The sequence below is a fragment of the Platichthys flesus genome, chromosome 3, assembly GCF_949316205.1.
Source record: "Platichthys flesus chromosome 3, fPlaFle2.1, whole genome shotgun sequence".
In the NCBI taxonomy this organism is placed as follows: Eukaryota; Metazoa; Chordata; class Actinopteri; order Pleuronectiformes; family Pleuronectidae; genus Platichthys; species Platichthys flesus.
In genome coordinates this window covers 20,727,108-20,750,761 of record NC_084947.1, presented here as the reverse complement: position 1 = coordinate 20,750,761, position 23,654 = coordinate 20,727,108, and the positions used below count along the sequence as shown (strand labels likewise).

At 41.2% G+C, this 23,654-nt stretch overlaps 1 protein-coding gene across 1 annotated transcript; it reads left to right on the top strand.

Moving 5' to 3' along the window:
• Nucleotides 1-13,670: 13,670 nt before the first annotated feature.
• atad1a (ATPase family AAA domain containing 1a) lies at nucleotides 13,671-22,988 on the top strand. Its single transcript, XM_062384705.1, has 10 exons — nucleotides 13,671-13,779; nucleotides 14,486-14,686; nucleotides 14,831-14,929; nucleotides 15,035-15,155; nucleotides 16,859-17,059; nucleotides 18,164-18,270; nucleotides 18,459-18,548; nucleotides 18,800-18,850; nucleotides 19,029-19,207; nucleotides 20,116-22,988. Exons 2-10 carry the CDS (start codon nucleotides 14,513-14,515, stop codon nucleotides 20,243-20,245), a joined length of 1,152 nt encoding a protein of 383 aa, XP_062240689.1. The 5' UTR covers nucleotides 13,671-13,779; nucleotides 14,486-14,512; the 3' UTR covers nucleotides 20,246-22,988.
• Nucleotides 22,989-23,654: the final 666 nt, after the last annotated feature.

Sequence of the window (23,654 nt, the reverse complement as noted above, 5' to 3'; positions counted from 1 at the left end):
AAAAAATCCACATTTCACAGAGATACTACTAATCCTTATTCATTACTACTAATAAAACTGATGTTCAGAATAGTAAAAGCTATAAAAAAAACATGAAATTTATAGTAGAGGTTGTCGAGCCGGACCACAGACACAGTTATTGTCTTGCCATCACAAATCCAGTCTCTACAGCTCCAGAGGCAGAAATATGTGTTACATGCAACTGAACAATAAATTCTACAGTATGGGACAGTTTCCAAGCTGGAACTAGGGCTGCCTTCAAGTGTGGGATCTTGAATGGAGGAAGAAAAAAAAAACAGGGGGTTGAGCCAGCATTGCAAAAGGAGCAGTCTTTGATGCTCACAGTGCACTTTGTCCTTCTTCTTGGTTTCACAGGTCGAATACAGTTGGCATGAGAGAATCCTCTTCAGAGCCAGAGAATAGCAGACTCCACTTACTGTTTAATTAGCACAAACTGAATTCGCTCCTCGGCTTTTCTTTGTGGAGGTGAAAAACTGCAAAACGTTAAACTGAAGGTGATAAATCAAGTCCTGCAGATACACGATCTACCGAAAGCAAGGCAAGTTATTGGTTTTGAAATAATAAAATAAATGTGAATTGTGACATTTTTAAATAACCAATTAATTTTTCATCTGCAATGTGGAATTAAGCCTATTCATCCATCGAGTCCCAATGAATATTTATTTGATTTGTTTAAGATGTCCAGCAGTTTAAAATAGTGGCGTGGATGAAACATGGATACAAAGCTGATTAGCTCAGTCAGTAACAGCCTGCATATGTCCAATGCATTAGTGGAAACAGATAATCATTAAAGTGGGTTGTTGGCAAAAACACTTAATTCACATTTTGGAGATAAACGTTGTGGAACATTGATGATCAACATTCAGCTTCTCCTACCAGCTTTGGAATAACTGATGGGTATAACTGCTCCCAGATCCATGTGAGATATGAAGTTAATTAATAGAGATGAGGGATGTCAGAGAGGAGGTGTTGTTACAGCAGGACATATATTCAGCTGCATGTTTGCATACAGTGGACAGAGGAGGTCAAATCTGGAGTCGTTTGTTCAAAACAGAGCTCGGGATCCTTGATTCTTTCATTCCTAACTGTTAGAGCGTCCAGAAATTCATTATCAAATGTAACACTTGTGATTTTTGCTTTGCACAGTAACATATAATTACAAGGTTAGAAAACATGTTCAGCATCCAGCCAGCTTCCCTCACTATCACACTGTAGCTTTACCTCCCATGCTCATGTGTGTAAATAGAACAATAACCGATGATGGCCATGACATAGCTTTATGGGTGTTGCATGCATTTCTGCCTGGTGTTGTGACTGTAAACTAGTTGGTTCTTAAAAGAAGATGTTGTATGATGGAGTGAACACTCATTGCTTAGAGGGAGAAAGCGAAACATGCTGCTGCTGCTGCTGCTGCTGCTGCTTGGAGAAGAACCTCCAGATGAGAGGAAAGCTTGTGCCATTTCCTGCTACCGTCCCATCTTTCAGATTCATTAAACCCAGATCATCTTCTGACTCTGGTGACATGAGCATGAATGTGGTACGTCAGATACACAACAGTGCTTTTCTGACATACGGAGCGCAATCAGATATTTCCAGGCAACTATTTCAGTAAAAAAGCAGCAACAATCCCACTGCTCACTGCACAGCACCAAACAGGAGACAGAATACATTGAAAGTGGCAGGTGAACATAGTGAAGCCTTCAGCAGCCGCAGACACAGATTCTGTACTTTCATCATGATTTTGAGAAGCAGTTGGTTAGTCCTCCTCGTCTCTTGAGGGGTATAGACGATCTGCTTCTATCTGGGTCTGTCCCGGGCTGTGTGTTGGACCTCTCCCTATATGTCAGACCCATCTCTTTCAGCTCAGCACTCACATTTCTCCACCATGTTGTTTTGGGCCTGCCTTGTTTGCGTTTTCCAGGTGGTGTCAATCCTTGGCATGTGGTTCTTGTCCATTCTTTGGACATGCGCAGGCCATTGTAAGCTCTGACATCTGACCTTTCCATGCCACACTTTGGCTCTCTTAAAGCCTTTTTGTAAAGTTCTTCATTCATGTTTTCCTCAGGCATCCATTCAGGAAGGCGTTGATCCTGTCGATGTTACCTTTGGAGTCTGACCTTTGTCCTCAGGCTTTACTGCTTGGATTTCTTTTCCAGCTGGTGGAGAACAAAACAGAGCTAAAAGGAGAGTGAAGACTCATCATCGATGATCAGGTGGTCCAAAAAATCTTAAACTTAGGTGCATGGCTGCACAAGATTTATTGCCTGGTGCTTGTCTTAAAATATGTATTAATTTATGTGCTCTTCAGCTAAAACCACATTGGGCTTTATTCCACAGTCCTTGAGTCCGCTGGCCTTAGCATTGCTAAATAAACTATATTTAGAGTTACTGACTTCTTACTCCTATATTTTCCCTTGAGAACTCTTTTAGGTTTGTATTCTGCTGGCCAGCACTCCTCAGACAGTCTTTCTCTCAGATATCAAGGTACCACAAACATCTTTTGTTTCTGTAGCTGCAGTATTTATATGAGATTAATACTTGTTTAACTCAAAGGAAGAATGGATATTAGGAAAAATGGCGAGAACAATTTACTTCCTAACTTATGGAGTTTTATTATTTTTAATGATGTAATGAATTGTGTGTTTGAGACAAAGGCGAATCATTAAATAAATATGAAAAAACAATTATGTCTTTTTGTATCCCAGAATCTAACTAATATGGTACATCTTTTTGAGTTGGTTTAATGGTGAAACTTTCTTTTACAAAGTACATTCTGCTTAAGCATCTCAGCACTTCTGCTGTTAAAAAAAAGTCCTTGGTGGTTTTGGCTTGAGGATGTGCTCCAGCCGGCAGAGTGGTGAAGTAGTTGGATCGCCTTGAAATTCCAGTGCTGCTTCCAAAATGGTGTCTGTTTGTGTGTGGAATTATTCAGCTAGCCTATTGTTCATTCATGTATTTGTCTAGTGAGCTACATTCAATTCATAGATAGTTTCACTTGTGGGATTGAGCTAATATAAATGTATCTTTACTGTGGCTACCGTGGCTGTCACATCTACGGCACAAAGCAGAACAATTTAATCGTCAACCAAAATGTTTCTTAAATGCCCTCCGAGGGGACCGATACAATAAATTAAGTGTTTGGCCTTGCAGTGGGAGTGTTACACTTTCCTACAATAACTCCTCCCATGGACTGTATACTCCACCACAATCCCTGTCACTAAGCAACAAGCCGGGGGGGGGGGGGGGGGGGGGATCAGGAGTCCTAATCCACTTCTCGCTGATTTTAGACAAGATACGTGATTACAAGCACGTGGTGACCTTTTTGATAGCTGAGAGACCTTTTGAGAGCATAATTGCTGGGTGAATTTATTTCATTAGGGCAGGGGAGCTGGCCAAAGATCGTGAACGTTTGAAAATAAGTCACTGTTCAAAAGAAAGGGCACTGAGACTAACAACAAAAATCCCATATTACTATTTGGTCCGAAAATGTTGCAACAGAAGCTACCAGCAACCACAGCTTGCAGATAAAGTGCAACTAATTCATCTTTTACAAAATTAGATTACTTCACCATTGCCAGTAAGGTGACATGAGGCAACTCTTGGTATGTTATTACAGTAGAGGACCATTAGAGGGCTCCCATACTAGTTGCATAGCCAGGGATTAGATAGTGTCATATCGGCAGAGTGTTTATGACCATAGCCAGGGGAGGCCGTAACCATAACTTAGTCATGTGGTAATGGGGTATGGTGGCTCCTGCAATGAAGCCTGTTCCATAGAAGTTGTAGCCTTTGCATCTGATCATTGGTATGCCAGTGTTGCTAGTTGCACAACATTGATGTTGCACATTGTTCCAAAATGTACACAAAAGATGTAAACAATCGATCACAGATATACGCACCTTTAGTATAATATAATGTGTGCCGGGGAAAAGTGCTGCATCAGCCAAAATAAGGAACAAGAAGAAGAAAAAATTATCAGGTTTACCTGGGCGTCACTTTTCGATTTTTGCCAATCAAATCCATTAAAAACAGATCTACTGCAGAGTCGATTGACCGGGGAATGAAAGCAGATCCCATTCATTCCCACTGCAGTCAAATGCCAGAGGTTAGTGTTTTTTTTACCAGTGGAAACAGGGCTTAGTGATCGTGCAGCACCTGGAGGTTTACAGCACAGAAACTGGAAGGGTACAATACGGCACTAATACAGTATAAACAGTATTGCTTTAAAGCTGTCTATCTTTGTGGGCTACTGTTATTGCACCACACATCTTAACTCTGATGATCTCAATGATAATAAGGTAAAAATATGCTGTGCTCCATTTTATGTTAACAGGTTATGAGCAACATTAACAATCCTTGGAGGATGAGAAGCAGCAGGAAACATGCTGAGCGAAATGAGAAACGGCTATTATATTCAACTGGCTGAAATTGCATCAGGGAGGCAGGAACCATGAGACACGTCGTCACCACAGAACGAAGTGAGGATGTCAGCTCTTTACTTTTTGTATTCCATTTTAGATTTTTTCTTTTTAAAAAGGCTCTAAGGTGGGTAGTTTAGTGGTTAACTTTGTTTGAAAAAACAATGCGTGATCTACCTGAGGAGAGAAATCCACACAGCCAGCATACATCAGCAGGCCTCTGTGGCTCAGACATGTTGCACAGGGAGAGGAGGAGGAAGCACCAGCTCATTCGGGCTGCCAGCCAGTGTCCCCCAGGCTACATGAAACACTGATGAACTTGATAGATTGGTGAGGGCGCCAGGGGGTTTGGGCCGAGCGGAGCGCTAACCCAGCTCCAGAAAAAATAAATCTGTCTGACACCGGGCGAGTGAGAACGGCTCCACACCGAGCCTCCATCCAGAGACTCTGGCTTATCGAGGAATAATCAAGTTCGATGCATTTGAGGTTAAATATGTTGCGTGTCGTCATTGCCACAGTGAGGAATGGATTTCATTGAGGGGGTGGGGGTAAAAAATAGCTTCTGATATAATTTCCCGTCAAAGCAAAAGAACATAAATATGGAAATATATTCATTATATTTTGGACTTTGATTGACGTTGAAAATGTTTTATTATTTCAGACCTGCCTCCGGAAAGACTTGATGCATTGAATAACAAATGAGGAGGAAAGCATCAATACCAGGCTTCTTATTTATGACTCGCAGAGACGGCGACGTCAAATGAGAAATCCCTCTTTCAATGCAATTATACTGTACATGTGTGCTTCTATATCAATCTATAGAGACAAAGCCATACGTCACCTGTCACCGACGGCGTCTCACCTGATCCCAAGGTGTTATTTGGCAGCAGTTTTAATCAGCCAAAGTAAATGCTGTCTGTGGATCCCCCCAGGGGGTGCACGGAGGGAGGATGTGGGGAGGCTGGAGGGGGGGGTTGGTGTTTGCAGGCATTGACAGTGATGTGCTTCCCTCCATTAGCCAATCCCGGTGCGACGGAGACAATGCCAAATCTCCTGATGGAATCTCCACAGTGGCTCAGATTGGCTCCATACATGCAGCCGGCCATCTCTGTCATCGGTCTTCCCAAATGAAATATAATGGAGAAAATGGCCATTGGGTGATGGAGACCAATTCAAAAGAAACATGAGTGGTAATCAATATGGCTCCCTGTGCAGCCAGGCAACATAAGACTCCCTGAAACCACCCACTGCTTACCCCAGGCTAAAGATGGGTGCCATCACGCTGCCTGTGTGTAATTTATGATGAAGGTGTCACTCAGAGAATGATACGCCACGGCTGAGGAGGCTCAGCTCATAACGAAAATAAGAGCTTCTTTGTCCTCGACGAGGAAAAACTGAGTTGCTCTCGCTGTTCAATTTGGTTTCGTTTATGAATTTTGATGATAGATTGATATGAGGTATTCCATAAAAAGTTAGAAGTGAGAAATGGTTTCAAAGTGGCACTGAATGACAAATGATACGGATGAAATGTCTCCAGGGCCTCTGTTGTAAAATAGTTTTCTTTTTAATTTACAGCATTTATTTATAGGAACATTTTTGGCATTTTAGGAGAAAGAAGATTTATACCACTCTCATCTCATCTGTATGCTTGATTTTGAACTAAAACCTGCAGCCTTTTGTAGTTTATTTTGTATGCAGTCAACAAATGCAAAACGTGTTAATTTGTGGTGCTGTTTTAGTTGAACCCCCCAATTTCCACTCTCTATGCTGAGCTAGAGTTACTTCATCCCTATGTTTCGGCTGAAGTGTCTTGCCCTGGAAATTCAAAAAATTCCTTGAGAATGCAGTGCTGGGAGGCGGGGTTAAGATACATAACCCCACCCCCACACAACAGAGCCATTTCAACCACTAACACAGGTGGACATTACCAAGATGAACCACTGGCCCAGGCAGCTGTGTGAGCCAGTGGTACAAACGGTGTGCCTGTGTGCGTGCGTCTCAGTGTGTGCGTTTGACTGAGGGACAGCTGAGGGACAGGAGAGGATAGGGGACATCACTAGTTTCAGCATAGATTTGAAAATGAGCGCAGCTTTCCAGATTCTCACTTGGGAGCCATTGCTGGTGGCAGGGCTCGTCCAACTTTGATTCGAGGTTGTAAACATTGTTATTGTCGTGACGTAGATATGTCAGATGGTTGACTCTATGTAAGAGTTGGTTCTGCAAGGTCCAAGATGGTTTGAAACACTAGGTGGCGTTACATGCCCTGTTTGACCCATGCCTGTTGTTTTTTTTATGTAAAATTAAAACAAGCATTAATGTGTTACATGAAAGGAAAGTTTACAGGTCTCTTTAATCTTGACTAACTCTGTGCAAGAAAACTAATCAGCATGTTTCCTAAGATTCCGAGTTCAGCTTCAGGTCATGGACGTTTTAACATTGGATATGCATCTCATTAAATTTGCAGTATTTCTTATTGAATTGATTCAGTTCAGTTTATAGCACACAATTCACACTTAGTACTGGAACATAATGTCTCATTGTAATGACTTGCATTAGCTGCAGCCTATAATTGCTCAAAAGGTATTACTGACTAGCAGAAAGCGTTGCCAGGGATTTGCTCAACTTTCTTCACTCTAACGTTAAAAGAGACAAAAACGCGCGCAAGATGACCTCAATGTGTCTACAGAAGAACCTCAGCAGTGCTGACTGCTTCCTTATCAATGAATATCTTATTTCTTTTGAATTTCACATGTAAGGAGGCTTACAGGTAACCAAGGCAACTCAGCAGCAACAGAAAGCAATGATCAATAATGAATATGTGGCAGGTCATAGCTCAAGAGCAGGGTAGTGGAGGGTGAAGCATGGTTTTCTGTATCCACATGGGGTGCATACAAATGCTCTTCAGCTCACAGTCAAAGACAAGACAAGGATGTTGATCTGCTTAAGTTCCTAGAGGTTAACTGTTCCTCTTTTTCCAGCACGCAGACAACAGGCCTGCCATGACAGCAGCCCAGGAGGGGCAACGATAGCAGATGGGAGGTCGGAAGGGGGATAGCAGAGCAGACATTCTACATTCACTGTCAGAAATCATTTGTATGTGATGTATAGTGTGGCAGAGAGGAGGGAACCATATGCAAGGAGTGCCTCAGCCATGGTAGTGTGTGTGTGTGTGTGTGGGGGGGTCATTTTGCCATCAAGTGCTGAGAGGTATATGTATACTGACAGTGCTCTCTGACAGCGTCAACCCAGCAGGCTCCACTTCATCAGCAAACTGAATGTGTTCTCCTTTATTTATCCGTTCATTTCCATGCGGCCAAGTGCTGTCACCGTGATGAATGAGAGCTGGAACTGGCCAATTGTTTTCACTCAACTGGACAAATCTCACACACTCTGAGCTGAGACGTCCTCCGTGTCCGAGGAGCTCTGCCATTCTTGTGAAGCCCCACGTAGCCACCGCCATCCCACTCACAGGCATTGATGCCACTTCCACCTCCACCTCCAACTGCACCTTCACTTGACTTCCCTGGGGATTTTCCTTAATAGGATCTACCTGTTGGAATTCAGGCTGTTTGCTTCAATTTTATGTCCACATGTCTGAATGCTTTATGCCAGGGGGAGAGTTTAAGGTGAGTGGCGAGGGCGTTATCATTGTGGATGTGTGGAGGCGGTGTGTGCTGATGCAGGTGTTGCTGTGTTGTTTGGACTTCTGAACGCTTAGGGGCCAGTTAGTGTCCTGAAGCTGAAGCACGTTTTGGCAGTCTGAAAGATTTCTGAACTTATACGCTATCATATTGATAAAATTCTTACTGTACATGATTGTATTCTCATAAATCTTGACACTTTCAACAGGCTTGTACTGTGTTTAATGAAATTCAATTTTAACCATTTTTTTGTCACTTTCTTTAGTGTTTTTCCATCTCAAAGAATTATTCCTGAATCTTGGTTAACAATATTATGTATGTTCAGGGGACAGATATTTATATGTGTGCATTTATGTGAGTATTTCATTGGACCTTGGCGGAGGTATGCACTGAGTGCTTTAGTTATTTATAAATTTTGTTTTTCAAAGAGTTCAGAGAAAATATGAGGATTTATTCTGTAACTTTAATGATAGTCAGAGGGAAGATTTTTTTCGATCTGGATCAGAGCCAGGCTTTAGCTGTTTCCCTTCTTTTGGTCTTTATGCTTAATTATAAAAAACAAGATATTCTAAAAACACACTCTATCACAATAGAGGTCAAAGACATTTCCACGAATCAAACAATTAATATTCTTTCCCTTCACACCGATGATTAATACATTGGTGCATGATTTAATTAGAGTTTGAGAGTTACTGCAAGTTCAAAAACTGTTTTTAAAGTCAGACTATGTAAAAATACCCGGGGCCAATGATATGAATATATCACAATTGTGTGATATATCACAAAGGTGTAACAGAGAGTAAAGATCAGAGTTGGATGTCTGAATAAAAATAGAAGTGAGGATCATGAATATCTGTATTAAATCGTCTGAATCATCCAATCTGTCGAACCACCACTGCTGCTCGATTTAATGAGAGTTAGAATAATCACATACTCGGTAATATGTATAATTAATGTAGTATACAGAACAATTGGCCTTTGACCTTCTCCAGTGCATTTATGACGCAGGCTATTAATTTCCTCAGAGATGATGAACACTAAATAAAGCTGTTAAGTCAACCGGACATAAACGGAATCTATGCCCATTTAATGTCAAAGGAGGTGTTGCATGAGCATCATCTTTTTTCTTTGCTGAATGATTGTAACATTCAAAGAGATTTGAATAGCAGCTGCGACCATGTGGATGTGAGCCGGAGCACAAGCAGCGAGCATGTCATTTGAAAAGTGAGGGGCCAGCAGTCTGTCACTGATGACAGGCGATTACACGTTTCCATTCTACATGTAGGGAAGAAGAAAATGTTCACGATCCATCCAATGTGACAATCTGCACATCTGCCATCAGCCTGTCCAGCCGGGAGAAATGAAAACAGCTACTCTTGGATGATGTTCACCATTTTGATACTGACACCGTGACAGTTGCTCTTTCTGGGAAACCTGTACCTCTATTGTAAACATGTCTTTTGATTTAAGGCAACTGTTTATGTAATTCTAATAATTATTATTTAGCTTCTCTCTCTTCTCATCATTATTATGTTTAGCATCATATGCTTTAATGACTAATTGCATTCCAATTGTTGACTTCAGAGATGTTGATTAGTGATGTGAACACTACCCACGGCTGTCGTCATTATTATCCTTCTGTCAAATAGTATAAAACACGTCTTTTGTTGTAACAGTGTGAACATTTTTATCTACGACAAATTTCCAACCCGATGATTCACGGAACAAAAAGATTTTCCTCCTCAGCACCAACCAGTCTGAGATCAGCTCAGGCTATTTGCACGACTGGATTAGCCACAGGGAATACTTCTTCCTCTCACCTGTCTCGGATGATGGAGCAGAAGGAGAAAACAAATTATCACAGTTTTTTCTTACACAGTTTATTCTTGCATTATCAGTATCTCTGTAACCATGGTGAGGGGTGTGAAGTTGTGGGTATACGGAAAGCTGTCAGTCTGGAGTCTACAGCTGTAATCTTCTCTCTTTGGCGATGCAGTGGATTGTCGGCGTCGGAGTTACCTTGGCAGGATGAACAAAGGGTACGGGATGCCCAAGGAAGCCTCAGCACCGTGTGAAATCCCTTTGTTGAGCTGCAGCGAGTCTCACCCAGACATTGGCTCGTTCATGCATCTCTTGTCTGCTCATCCCTCTGTCTTTTTATCTTTGCCAAATTACAATTATAGGCTTATTTCCCATATAATAGACATGAATCATTTATATTAAATCACCGAAAAGTTGGCAGCTGATCGGTGCCAGAGAATAGCAGTCTAGTTGTGGTGTGGAGAGTGCTTACAGTACATTGTGTTTTTATACCTGCAACTATTAATGCATCTTTGAAAACACAGTAGCTGCACGACTTATAATCACCAGTTATCAGGGTTTATAAGATGCAACTGGTTCCTTTGTTAATGCTTTATCAGTTACAAGCCATTAATATGAACAACTGTTGAGTTGAGCTGTGAAAGAGCCCTCTGTGTGTTTATCCATTTTCTTTGGTAATATTGCACTTCTAAATACTGATAATCGGTGGACATATACTTTGAGGGTTTCACTTTTTAATGAGCTGTTAGTAAAAAGATATGATCTATGCCTGTTTTTCTAAAGGAAAAATTATTAAAGGGGTCCAAAAGACAATCTACAAAAGAAGGCATGAATTCCTGTCACCTTGCAACAGAAAAGGTTGATCAAAGTAATTGCATATGCCTGACATAAATATCAGATGAAAATGATTTAATAGCTCTTAATAAAGCCAGTCCTTAGTCTTATACTCTTGCACTTAACTCCCTTTACCGAGCACATTGTCAAGCCTCAAATAGATCACTATCTTCCCTATAGACAGAACTCAATTACTACAAAGTGGACTAAAAAGACAGCCCACATATGGTGAAAAGCAAATACAATCATGTGAGCACAATTGTTTCTTCTTTAACTCCTCTCCCTTCCTCCTGCTACCAGGGGAAATGAATAATCCACTCCCAAGTGATTCTTTATCCTTAAGGATTGAAAGGTTAATTAACTGCAACGTTTACTGAAGTGTTAAAAAGAATAACAAGTGCAGTGCATATCCACTGACCAGTATGAACAAAAAAAATACACATAAATGTGCAGGATAGATGTCGCACCAGCTCCATCGTCTTGGACCAAACCTTTGCTTTGTCGGCCACAGCTTTCCTTCATATTCTCTGCAAGGTGTTGACTCTGGGGGCTGCAAAGCCAAGCTAACGTGGCCAATACAATAAAGCAACCCAGTGTGCAGGAAACCAGCCAAGTAAACAGTCCAGCTATAGCTACTCTGCAGACTGGTCAGTCAGACATCTCTTTTTTAGCAGTTTTTAGCATGGTGCCTTCTTTCTTGGATGACGAAGCTTGGATGACAACACACGCAGAAGGAGCGTGACTTCTTTGCTCAGGACTCCATTAATCCACAATATGTTTTTGTAGGAAATGGCTGTTGTATTTATTAAAACTGTGTATATAACCTTCAAGTTTTATTTCAGTCTGGTGGAGGTATTGACAGCCTTGGGAGCTCAATGTGTTGTTGTTCTTTTATTATTTTTTCCCCCGTCCACCCGCTTGAGAGTGGTTGTTTGGCCAAGGTGCAGGGCGTTGTGGGAGTATGGAGCCCCAGCTGCACTTTGCAGATACACAGGCCTGTGCTTTCATGCCCACGCCCGTCAAAATGCCCCTGTCAGGCTGCTATCTCCTGGGACTCGCTGCTGCAGTACAGGGGGATTAAAGCTTTTTATGAAGCATTTTCACAGCCAAAGGTGTGAGCAATAGCAGCCTGTGTGCCATTTACAGCAACAAGGGTGGACCTAACCACGCTGGACTCTGGAGCCAGAACTGTCCTGGAAGGAATTTTGCATCCAATTTGAGCAACTAATTAGGCTACAAAGGAGTGAGACAAAGAAAAGAAAACAATCCCCCTTTTCTAGCACATTGTTCAAAATACAGTTAATCATGCTCCCAGAACACTGTGGGAAACTGGGCCAGGTTGTACTCCATGTCCTGCATGTGTGGTTTTCCTTACAATGAAATGTTTTTGTTTATCTTTGCATAAGAGCTGTGAGTCTTGGACAAAAAAAAAACGAATTAAATCTATGTATTCGTTATATCATTCGATTCAAAGTGTTGCAATCTGTGGAGTTGAAGTGGGTTTTTATTAACCTTTATATTTCAGTTTCTTCTGAACAGCGTTAGTCTGTGATGCATTGATAGAATCTTGATGCAGAGACCAGTCTTGGTCTGTGCACAAACAGTAACAGCATTATTTCAATTTAGCTCTGCAATCTGTGACAATTAACAATCCCTTTGGCCCATGTGTGATGAATTGCTTGTAGGAGAAGCCCATTTGTTACAGCCTTATCTGTGAGGCTGCAGTTTGGAAGACCGAGTTATCCATTATCAGACAGCACTGAAAATGAGTGGAAACCAAACACAGATTAGGGCTTCAGATTTAAGCTATCGCTGACTGGGGCACATTTGCATGGAGACTACCCCAGGTTATGTTTGGTTGTTTGGTGTCCAATCAGGGTATAATCAAAGCTCCAGACGTCTGCAGCCAAAAACTAAAGTTGGTTTTGAATCTAAATTAGCTTTTAGTACATTTGGGACATCCACAAAAAGTACACGTTTTACACCGCTTCTTGGGCAGGGGGAGGCTGGAGACAATCCCAGTTGAATGGGTGAGGGGCTGGGTCACACCCTGAACAACAGGTCACCAGTCAATCATAGGGCCAACATAACGATACAAACTACCACTCATACTCGCAATCACATTGACGATCAGTATCGAGCCTCCAATCGACCTAATCCCTAGGCTGCATATCTCTGGACCGTGGGGGGAAGCTGGAGTACCTGGAGGAAAACCCACAAAGACAGGAAAACTTGCAGAACTCCACACAGAGAAAAACCATGACTCAAACTAAGACATTCCTTGCTGTGAAGTGACAGTGATGAACACAGTGCCACCCTAAATAAAATAAAAATGTGAAGGATTATAGCAGTGCAACATTAGAAGCTGCAGACATACCTTCTTCATCTTCTATTCTCTGAGAACTCTCAGCTTCTGGCTGCCCCTTGGTCAAGGCTGAAGGTTAAAGGAAATTTGCTTTTGCTGTTGCCTTTGGAACAGCTCATCTTTGACAATTAAGGGATTCCCCTTCGTAAGGTTAAACTGAAGACCTGAATATTCTCTAAGGCTATTGACTCTCCATAGTGTTTTTTTGTTACTATATTGTAGACTGTGGACAACTCTGGTTTATTTAAATGTGTTTTATTAAAAAAAATACACTTCTTTATTCAATAATTGTATTCCTCTGCCAATTTAGAACGATAGAGAAGTAATTTACTCAAACCTGCAATCAACTTCACCACCTTTACCTGATATCAACCTCAAACTACACTGATCACTTCCCCTCAAACTCCCACACAGGTATTTGTTCAAGTCTTAAATACGAGGACGTTACTCTTCCTCCACTGTGTGATGTACCTGCAATGTTCTCATTCACAGACCGTGGTGCCGGTGTGTGAATCATCCGTGTGGAAACTCTGCCATCCTGTGGCTGACTGCGTGAAACTCTTCAGATCCCACTTCGGAACCAACGCGTTTGTTCCCACCCGAGCTGCAATTCGTGGTGCACCGTCAATGCTAATGTTTTGCATTGTGGTGACACCTCTGCTGCTCCTCGCGGTAGTTAGTGAGTAAACCCGTTCTGTCTCTGTGTCTAGTGAGTGAGGTTGTGTTTATCTTCACACGGATAACGAGCACAAGTCATATGTTTAGTTCTTCCTCAGGTTTATTTTCAAATGTCACAACCCCATAGTGACAGTTTGGTCCTTGCAGTTAGGTTAGCCTTAGATGCTAACTCGCAAATTAATCACCGGTCCTTGGGATTAAACCGTGGATGCTGTCAACCTTTGCGGATATATAAACTGCTAAGTTCTAGTAATGGTAGTAGATATTATAAATTAGCAGGTTAGCTTGAACTGGGGGAACTGTTTTTCAAGCCTAACCCAAGCCGTCATTCAACATTTTGGGATTTGAATGTTTTACTGCACATATGTCCAGCTTTATATAGAGAAAACATTTATAACGACTTGTCACTGATCACCTTCGATCCACTCTTCAATTCGGCCCACATCTGATCCAACAAGCTTTACGTTATGGTAACCCTAATCAAGCTACCCAAAGTCTTCCTTGGTGTGTTTGGGTGTTGAACCAGAGCTGGCATTCACTCACTTTAAAAAGTTCTGCTGAAATACAGGGATGTTCGATTGTAGTGGACACCACAGTGGATCCTAGTTGTGCTTCTGGTGACCTGCATGTAAATCCCTCTCTTCTGTAGGGTCATTATTGTCTTCATGTTTCTGTCTCTCATTCCTGTTTCCCAGCTGTTCATCCAGCCAATGGTCTGACACAAGTTGGCAGAGATGCCGTTCAAAGATCTTCCCCGAGAGGCCCTGCTGCGGCCCCTGTCCCGGAATGAGGTGGTGGGCATGTTGTTGAGGTTGACCATCTTTGGTGCAGCCACGTACTACAGCATCAAATGGGTTTTAGACGCAATGGATCCTACTTCCAAACAGAAAAATCAAGCTAAGAAAAGGGTATGTTGATCCCATATGCATGAAATAGCTCATTACAACAAGGTCAAGATGGAGAGTGATGTCAGTGTCATTAAATCCTGGAGCTGCATTTTTTACTCTTGTCTGTTAAGATCTTCTCTCATCCACTGTGGCTTATCTCTCCAGGCAGAGCAGTTGATGAAGAGGATTGGTGTGGAAGGAGTGAAACTAACAGACTATGAGATGAACATTGCATCTCAACTAGTTGATCCACAAACTATGAAGGTAACAGGTGTAATCCTCAGTCTAGTCGATGAAGAAAGACCCATTTTCCTCTTCCCCTGCGCCTTTCCTGACAAGAGGGTTTCACGGTCTTCTATCTTTCTGCAGGTGTCCTGGAGAGACATAGCTGGTCTGGATGAGGTTATCAATGAACTGCAAGACACTGTCATCCTTCCCTTTCAGAAACGACACCTCTTAGCTCGATCCAAACTCTTTCAGCCTCCTAAAGGTACCACAGCATGTCACCTAAACTGAACTGAAATGGTGAAATTGTACACATAGACATTCATTCACTCACTCAGATAAATTTTGAGTGGTGTACTTACTAATGGAGTGGTAATGTGACATTGATGTCTTGAAATGTACACTAAATATGAGATGTGATCTCTAACAGAATAAGAAAGAAATTATCGGGAAAACCTTGAATATCTCCCTTATATAATTAATGAATAATATACATGGTGCACAGCATCAAATCAGCCTACCCAAATTAACTCAGGTTTGATTTCAGATCTTTTGAAGTGTCTCCATGGATCCACACCACAGAGTGTAAATGTAACTCTATTTGGAGAGTTTGTACATTTATACTTATTAAGTGTAATTATTGACTCTTTTCGGAGTTAAAATGTAACACTTTTTTCCCATAATCAGAGTTAGTTTATATCAACACTCGTATGTACTGGATAGAAAGATAAACAACAGACACCACACAGCTGATCTGCGGGGCAACCGCAGCCAGTGAGACCAGAGTGAAGGTTCCACATTTACTCGCCGAACCGTGTGAAGTTAAATCCACGGCCCAGAGCAGTTTTCACAAGTCAAAGATTCTCTGTCTCTGCTTCACTCTGTGTGTGTCTGATGACGGGGTCGGGGTTCATTTACTGAAATTGACTCCTGAGCTGTCACAGCCAGGTTCAGAGTTTAAAATGGAAAGTAAAGAGTTGATACATTTACACTTGAAGATTTGTTTTAACGACACATCATTTCACAGCAACTATTTTCCAACTGAGATTTAAATATATGAGTTTAATTAACTCTTTCTTTGCTCAAATGCGACCAACACCGAAAATTTAAGTCTTATGAATTTGCTGTGTGCTCTTTAGACACTGTGCTAACACCATCAACAGACGCTCACAGTCATAATTGATGATCTGCCAAGCTTGTACTGAGGCCAACTTCTTATTCATATTAGGGAATTTGTGTCAACAGACTGCTTGTTAGAGAAATGTGTGTTAAGTCGGATTGAGATCAGGAGACAGACTTGGCCACTGAAGACTACTGTTAGATGTGTATTGCCAACAAGATAAGGTCCTGCTTCCTTGTACTGGAAGTGTGGGACTATGTATAGAAAGATGTCCACTGTTCACCCTGTATGGATTTAAAGATCCTCATTGTGCTGAAGAAAGTCATCTTTTAACATCCTCAATATTTATTTCGAAAAAGTGCTCGAGCACATGAGTATACAATCAAAACAATAAGAATCAAATCACGCACAGTTCCTGAATTTGACCACTTGGAGGAGTGCTTTACTTTTGGTTTTATACAAAAATTCCAGATGAGTCAGCCTCCAGAATTTGCTGCTTTGTGAAATACACTTCAATTCTTAGACTTCAAGTTTAATTTAAGTCATGTATCTATTACAAAGTTTATTCTGTGGGAACAGATGTTGGTTTAACAGGGCGACCTCTCTGTTTGTACATGTCGTAGAGAGCACCATGTAAGGAGAGGAAGATCTCCTCAGTGTGCAGCAGTAGTTGATGCAAATCACATTTCTATCTGAATTGAAGCCAAAAATCATTTGAAGAATCCTAATTTAAACGTTATGCTTTAGTATTTTATAGAACCAGGAATTTGAAAAGGAAGAACTTAAACAAAATCGGTGCTTGAAAGCAACAGTGAATCTCAGTAACTGTGTATTTCATGTCCTTACAGGAGTTTTACTATTTGGTCCTCCCGGATGTGGGAAGACCATGATCGCCAAGGCAACAGCCAAAGCTTCAGGGTGCAAGTTTATCAACCTTCAGGCCTCCACACTGACGGACATGTGGTACGGCGAGTCACAGAAGCTCACTGCTGCTGTGTTTTCATTGGCTGTCAAAATCCATCCCTGTATCATCTTCATTGATGAGATCGGTGAGTGGATCTATTACCTGAAAAATGTCACTTTATTGCCCTGTCAGATTTGATCTATCCTCTTCTTCACGCTTTCATGCAGAGATGATTGTTTTTATATATTTGACAGTCATAGACTTTAGATGATTGTTTTCATGCCCAAAAACAAAATGGATTCCTTCAGAATTTGTTATCCTTGTTATGCTGAAAGCAGCTTTGTAACCCAGAAGAAAGATATTTCTTCAGCAGCTCGTTTCTTGCTCAGCTGCATGTTACAGAGTAGTGAGTGAGGTTTCATAGCTCTGTTTACAGACCCATACCCCTGTTCATTGTCCTAATGTCCTCATGTCAGTGTAGGTCAGGAATTTGGACAAAGGGAGCACCCCCCACATACACAATCGTGACTTGTTTATATTCTGATGAATGGGCATTTTTGAAAGAATGCTGAATAAAGTTTACTAACAGTAGCTGTTTGCAATGTTCCCATGGAAGAGCAGACAATTATTTTGACTCTAAAGGAAACAAGAAAATGTGATGATTCCTAGAAAGTTCTAGAATACAAGGAACATCTTTATTTCTATTTGGCTTTGTGGACTTTTATTTATAATGGACATTATAGGTATTGGTGGGTTCCAAATGTCTAAAATTCGCATTTAAGTAAACGAGAGACTTTTGGTCCAAACTGTCCCCATCATTGCAAAGTGAAAGTCAAATCAACCCTGAAGAAATGTTTTAATCTTGTGTGTTTACATTTATCTTACAACTTCTAGTTAATTGTGATTTTTGGCACGAGCTGTGGTAATCAAGTACCACGGTATCTTTATTGGCTCCATAATAGCTTGTGAGCCGTCCAAATTATCCAGCAACACTGGTATATCTCACCTCCTTTCAAAACACTGGCAAGCGTCCATTTTCGCCTTGCTCTCTCCCTCAGAGTTCTGGCGTATGATATCACAATGTCCTTATAGTTGATTTGGGCAATTGCAGACTGTTGAATAAGCAGGATAATCCTAATCAATGCCCCTTGAACAGCCCACACCAATTTCAACCTGTTGATTTCAGTCAATTATTATGACTTTTGTTTAAACTCTGTTTTCATTGCGCCCCTTGTGTCCTGTTTATAAGAGTCCTTTCTCAGGAATCGCTCCAGCCTCGACCATGAGGCCACAGCCATGATGAAAGCACAATTCATGAGCCTGTGGGATGGTCTGGACACTTCCTCAACCACCCAGGTGACATAACCAGAGCTCTTTCATATTAAGTTTCATACCCTCGTGAATGAGTCACACTGGATCTCATGTTTCTTAAGAGCTGTCATTGGAGTGTACACGAAAACAAGCAAGACATCACACTTGTCCTACATGGTGCCAGGTGCTTATTTTAATATAATGTTTTCACGCTGTGGTTTCTATCGTTAAAGGTGATGGTGATGGGAGCGACCAACAGGCCACAGGATGTGGATCCAGCCATTCTGCGCAGGATGCCCACCACTTTTCATGTTGGTCTCCCGGTAAGAGGCAGACACATGCAACAGTCTTCACGTTTGTAGAATAGTTGACAAATACAAATACATACATTATGAAACATGTTGGAAGAATCATGTTTACTCCTACTTTGTTTTACAGAGGAATCCAAAGTTCCACTTTCCCATTCAAATAACCACTTTCCCATTCAAATAAACAACCTAATATTTGTAAACATTGTATAATTTAAATAAAAATCTCATTAATCTAACAAACCATTTTTATGTTGTCTTTGCAGAACCCAAGACAAAGGCAGGAAATCCTTAGGCTGATTTTAGCAGAAGAAAACGTAAGATGTGATTTCTTTTTATCCTTATCAGCTGAGGAACAAATTATTATATTCATATCTTTCTATTTTTCCATCTTAGTGACCATATTACGCCAGTTTCAGTTGGCAGCAACAAACAATTTTGAAAGGTTAATTTGTACGTAATTGACTCATATTGCTGCCCTGCTTTTCTGTTCAGTTGAGCAACGCCATTAATCTGAAGGAGATTGCAGAGAGGACAGACGGCTACTCCGGCAGCGACCTGCGAGAGCTCTGTCGCGATGCTGCCATGTACCGGGTTCGGGACTATGTCCGCAAAGAGCAGATGAGGCAGATTGCTCAGCAGCCAGAAGAGGACGAGGAGGATGAAGAGGAAAAGTATGACTCACTCAGACACCCACAAGATTTCATAGTCCTTGTGTCCACTGGCATCTCTTTGTTTGACTACAGTACTTCCCTTAACGCTCTGATGTTACACCACTGTGGGCTTTTTGAAAAATATATGTTCATACCATTACTCTAAAACTTTAAATTTGGCTGTTAAATTCATTATTTGACGCTGACGTCTTTTGAAACAATATTCAGACGGTGAGATGTTGCAAGTAAAAGTGATCAGTTAAAACACCAATGCACAATCATTGTTTACAAATATTGTCTTAATACGGGCAGGTGTCTGTTCCTGTGTCAAACTTAAAAACCATCATCATCTTTGGCTGTTGAAGGAACTGACAAATTGTAATTCTTGGTGGAGGTGAAACAGCTCCAGGAACCCAACAGTAAATAACAGACACATTTACGGTTCAGTGGTTCGTCATCTCTTTCTGTCGATTATTTGTCAGTGGCGATCTGAAGCCACGGGCTGTGTCTCAAATTGGATGCCTTCTCCAGTGTCGCTCACTGTGTGAGTTTGGTGGTGCCTCCAATCAAACGTGGCTGTTGAGTTCTCATAAGAAATGATTATCGCAACTTCTGACCACAATTATCGCCGGCTGACAATATCTACCGGCTTTGCTCACTTGACTTTAAAAGGGACATTTTACTATCTCGGAAATTATGCCGACATGATGCCCTTCCTCAGGCGCCATTTTTATAAGTTTGAATGTACATGTATGTTAAAAATATAAAAAGTATGTTAGATTAAAATGTCCAGCAAAGTATATTGATTAATTTATATACTATTGTAATGACAGTGTCCTTACTGTAAAGAGTAGTATAATGTGTAGTATGGAATTGCTACTGTTGCTATTGTATACTTCTTTCCTTGACCTCTGACCTCTTTCTTCCAGACTTCTGGATGAGGAGAGGTTGCGCCCGGTCACCCAGCTGGACCTCCTCTTCGGCCTGGACAAGATGAAAGAGTCTAAGCAGGCCACTGTCTTCATGTTACCCAGCGCGCAGGATGTTCCCCTAGACTAAACACCAACAAGGCCCCACTGGCAGGAAAATATTATCTTCTCATTTTATTCCAAAGTGTGTTCCAGCTCCCAGAGCAGAGACGACTCGATCATATCTGAGGGGCTTTCTGGCAAATTAAGGGACATCAAAGTCATCTTTCTCAAACTTTATTTATTCCGACAGAGGTTGTTGTTCTGAGCTTGTTCATTTTCAGCACAGCCTCACCACATGTACACTTCCAACACAGACTCCTCCTATTGACTCCTGATAGCTCCACTAGAGCAATTTACTGTCACTGTCGTGCTCCTGTGCACCAGGACAGTTTGTCTGGGAGAGGACAAGGCATTTTACATAAAGTTTATGAATCTCATAAGTCATGAGACGTTCAACGTTTGGACTCCAGATCAGTGGAACTATCCTTCAACGTTTGCTTCTTGATTATTAATGGCACTTGCAGTGTGCATACCTCTGCCAGGGCTGATTGGTCACTTTATCTCCATATTGCATGTTTTCAAAATGTGAAAAAATCCTGGATTCACTGGTTTATCCTATCCAGCATTTAATGGCTTCTTCCTTGGGTCATGCTCCATCCCTCCACAAAATGTCATGAAAAATTGCTGGTCATTTTTTTTTCTATTTCTGCTGACAGAGACAAAAGTTAGACGGACAGATAGACAGACAAATTAAGAGATAACTATCAATCTGCCCATTTAAAATGATTCAAGGGCTTGAATCATTTTAAAACGATATTATCCAAGCTCTTGAAATGGTTCAGCTGATCCCAAAGTCTCATCACACAGTAGGCAAGTTTCAAATGAGCTTTCAGGAAGATCACTAGCCACTCACTTAAGTATTAGTCATTAGTCATGATGAAGGTACTGGTCTCAGTTTAAAAAGCACTCCAACTCCATTTATTTGCTGTCATCTTCTTTAACTGAACCAGTTTTTTTCTCCAGGTTGATTTACTGACACTGTTTGGACTTTTTTTTAAGTTATCAAAAAATGTAATGTCATCACTTTTCTTTCAAATCTAAGCTTAAATATATAGCTGAGTTTTCTTTTTGGTTTGACCACATCTCTGCTTTTAAAAGTAAAAGTGGGTGCATTTAGCCAGCATGAGTTTGTATTAGCATTGATGTGATGCTCCTCATGTAATGAGTTTTTGCTCCGGACTGCCTGTAGTCATGAGGTCGACACTGTTGTGGAAGCTGTCAGGTCACAATATGCACACGATGAAGAAGAGGAAGAGCAGAGTCAGGCAGCCAGGGGTGAAATATAACAGGTTGGCAGGAGCTGAGATAAACACCACTACATCCTTCCTCTGGGAATTCGTCAGCTCATAGTCGTTGTACATTGTGACAGGACTGCTTTAGTTCTAGGCATCAATTCAATCACAGCACTATATGTTTGGTCTAAACAGCCAATAGCAATGTAGCATGACTGCAGGTATTTCCCAGAAGTGTAGACAACCACACAAACATGTGTCGAGTAGTAAAAGTGTCATCAAAAAAGTGTCATAGAAACCACAGATATAATGATGCAAGCACAGGGAAGCGATACAACACACACATCTTTTTATTATGTTGATGTTGATCATAAATGGCTGTAAACCTATACTTAGCTGTTCTCTCGTCTCACAGCTGTTCGCAGGGGCATCACCTGTGAAGAAGTGAGAGAGAAATATCGGGTTAAAGTTAAGCCCAAGACTTCGGATGTAAAGTTACCAGGTCTGCTGAAAAGTGTGGTTGTGTGTTAAATGCTGCTTTGTAACTTCTTAGCTTCGCACTTGTTTCCATCCAAAAGGACAAAAGCTCTGACTTATTTAGTGCCCCCCTTACTGTGTCATTATTATTATTAGTGAGCTCCAGGGTTTTTTACTTTGAATGTTTTGATGAAGGACTTTTAATGTGATATTTTAATCCATCAATCGGCAAGTGACGTGTGACAGTGTTACTTTGACAGGACCCATCAGAGTAACTTTTATTCTCACTTCATGGAGGGCCTTTAAAACGCTCTCAGTGAGCTGCCAGTGGGAAGATGTTGTGACAAGCCTTCCTGCCTCTGTACAAAAAGCCTGATTGTTTTCCGTGTGGTCTCAGCGTGTGTCCGTGGGTCTGTTCGGGGCTCCCGCAGACCTTTTCTCCCATGCACTCGGAGCTGGAATCCAGGGTGTAATTCACCTTTGACCAGGTGGTGGCACTATAGCCTCACTGTCCTGTCACTGAGGTATGTGTCACAGGCTGAAGAATGTACTCTGCTTTTATTTAGAGCAGTTTAGTAGCATTTTGGGGAGACAATTAAATAGAGAAGCCTGCGTACTGGATGGTTTCTTCCTTATTGGTTCTTTGGGTGATGTTTAAAAAATCAGTTGCTCTTCATTAGAGTACCTGGGCTGACAGTTAAAGGTCAAAATGCTGTGTTGCCATGTAAACCATGCAACTGTGTCACTGCTAGCAGGTCTTGCTTGCTTTCCAAAGGTAACACCAGTAAACGCTCTCCCTCCAGTGCAATATGACTCGACAGGCCGTTCATCAGTTGGAGACTTGGATTCATGTATACACTCCATACTCACTTACTGTAAATTAAACTGTCAACTATGTGTACGTGTCTGATATGAAATGTTAAACACTGAACTGTAATTATTCAATTAGACAATTTTTTCAACTAGCAAAACGTTACGTCTAATTTCCGCATGGATGTCACTTTGTCTTTGTCCGTGTTTAAGTGTATTAAATTAATAAACATCTTCCTTTTCAAACCAAAAGTCTGTTGAGCTTATATTTATCCTGTATTATTCCAAACCTATTAACATTTTTAAATTGATATTTGTTTGTATGCTTGGCACTAATGGCTTTCTTACCAACAAGGCATATGTTGTTTTGTTAAAAATTTTCAGACTGTCAGAAAGCTTTTTTTAAGGGAGACTGCTTCTGTATTTGGAATCATCTAACTCATTATAATCTCTGTATAATCTCTGGATAGAGATCAGACTTCAAATTTGTCACAAATGGGTTTAACAGGATTTGCCAATGAAAATGTGTATTTATAAATGTGTAAAAGGATATCAGAAATGTTGACCCAGCTCCAGTCTACACAAAAAAACCAAGCAGTTTAAAGCCACGTTAAATATTTTTTTTTGCACACATCACAACCTGAGGAGCCACTATTCAGGCTGTTTTCCCAGCAGAAAAATGAGTCCACATCCTGGCAGTAGCTCATTCAAATCCTCTATTACACTCCTCTGTCTTCAGTCATCAGTTTGCAAATGTATGTGGTCTAACAGTCGGGTAGGGGAGGTGGTCTGTCTGTTTAGAAAAACGTCTTTCCCTATTTCTGTATGAAATGGATTTTGCGGTGGTTTCCCTGCTGAGTGAATAGATAGCTTCTTACCGCTGCTGGCCCACCTGCTAAGTTCTATATGAACATCTAA

What these genes read in the sequence shown, in the direction of transcription:
- atad1a (XM_062384705.1), top strand. Translation starts at nt 14,513, where the DNA reads ATGCCGTTCAAAGATCTTCCCCGAGAGGCCCTGCTGCGGCCCCTGTCC. An exon ending in CATCTTCATTGATGAGATCG is followed by an intron (nt 17,060 to 18,163) that starts GTGAGTGGATCT and finishes CCTGTTTATAAG; the next exon opens with AGTCCTTTCTCAGGAATCGC. An exon ending in CTTTTCATGTTGGTCTCCCG is followed by an intron (nt 18,549 to 18,799) that starts GTAAGAGGCAGA and finishes TTGTCTTTGCAG; the next exon opens with AACCCAAGACAAAGGCAGGA.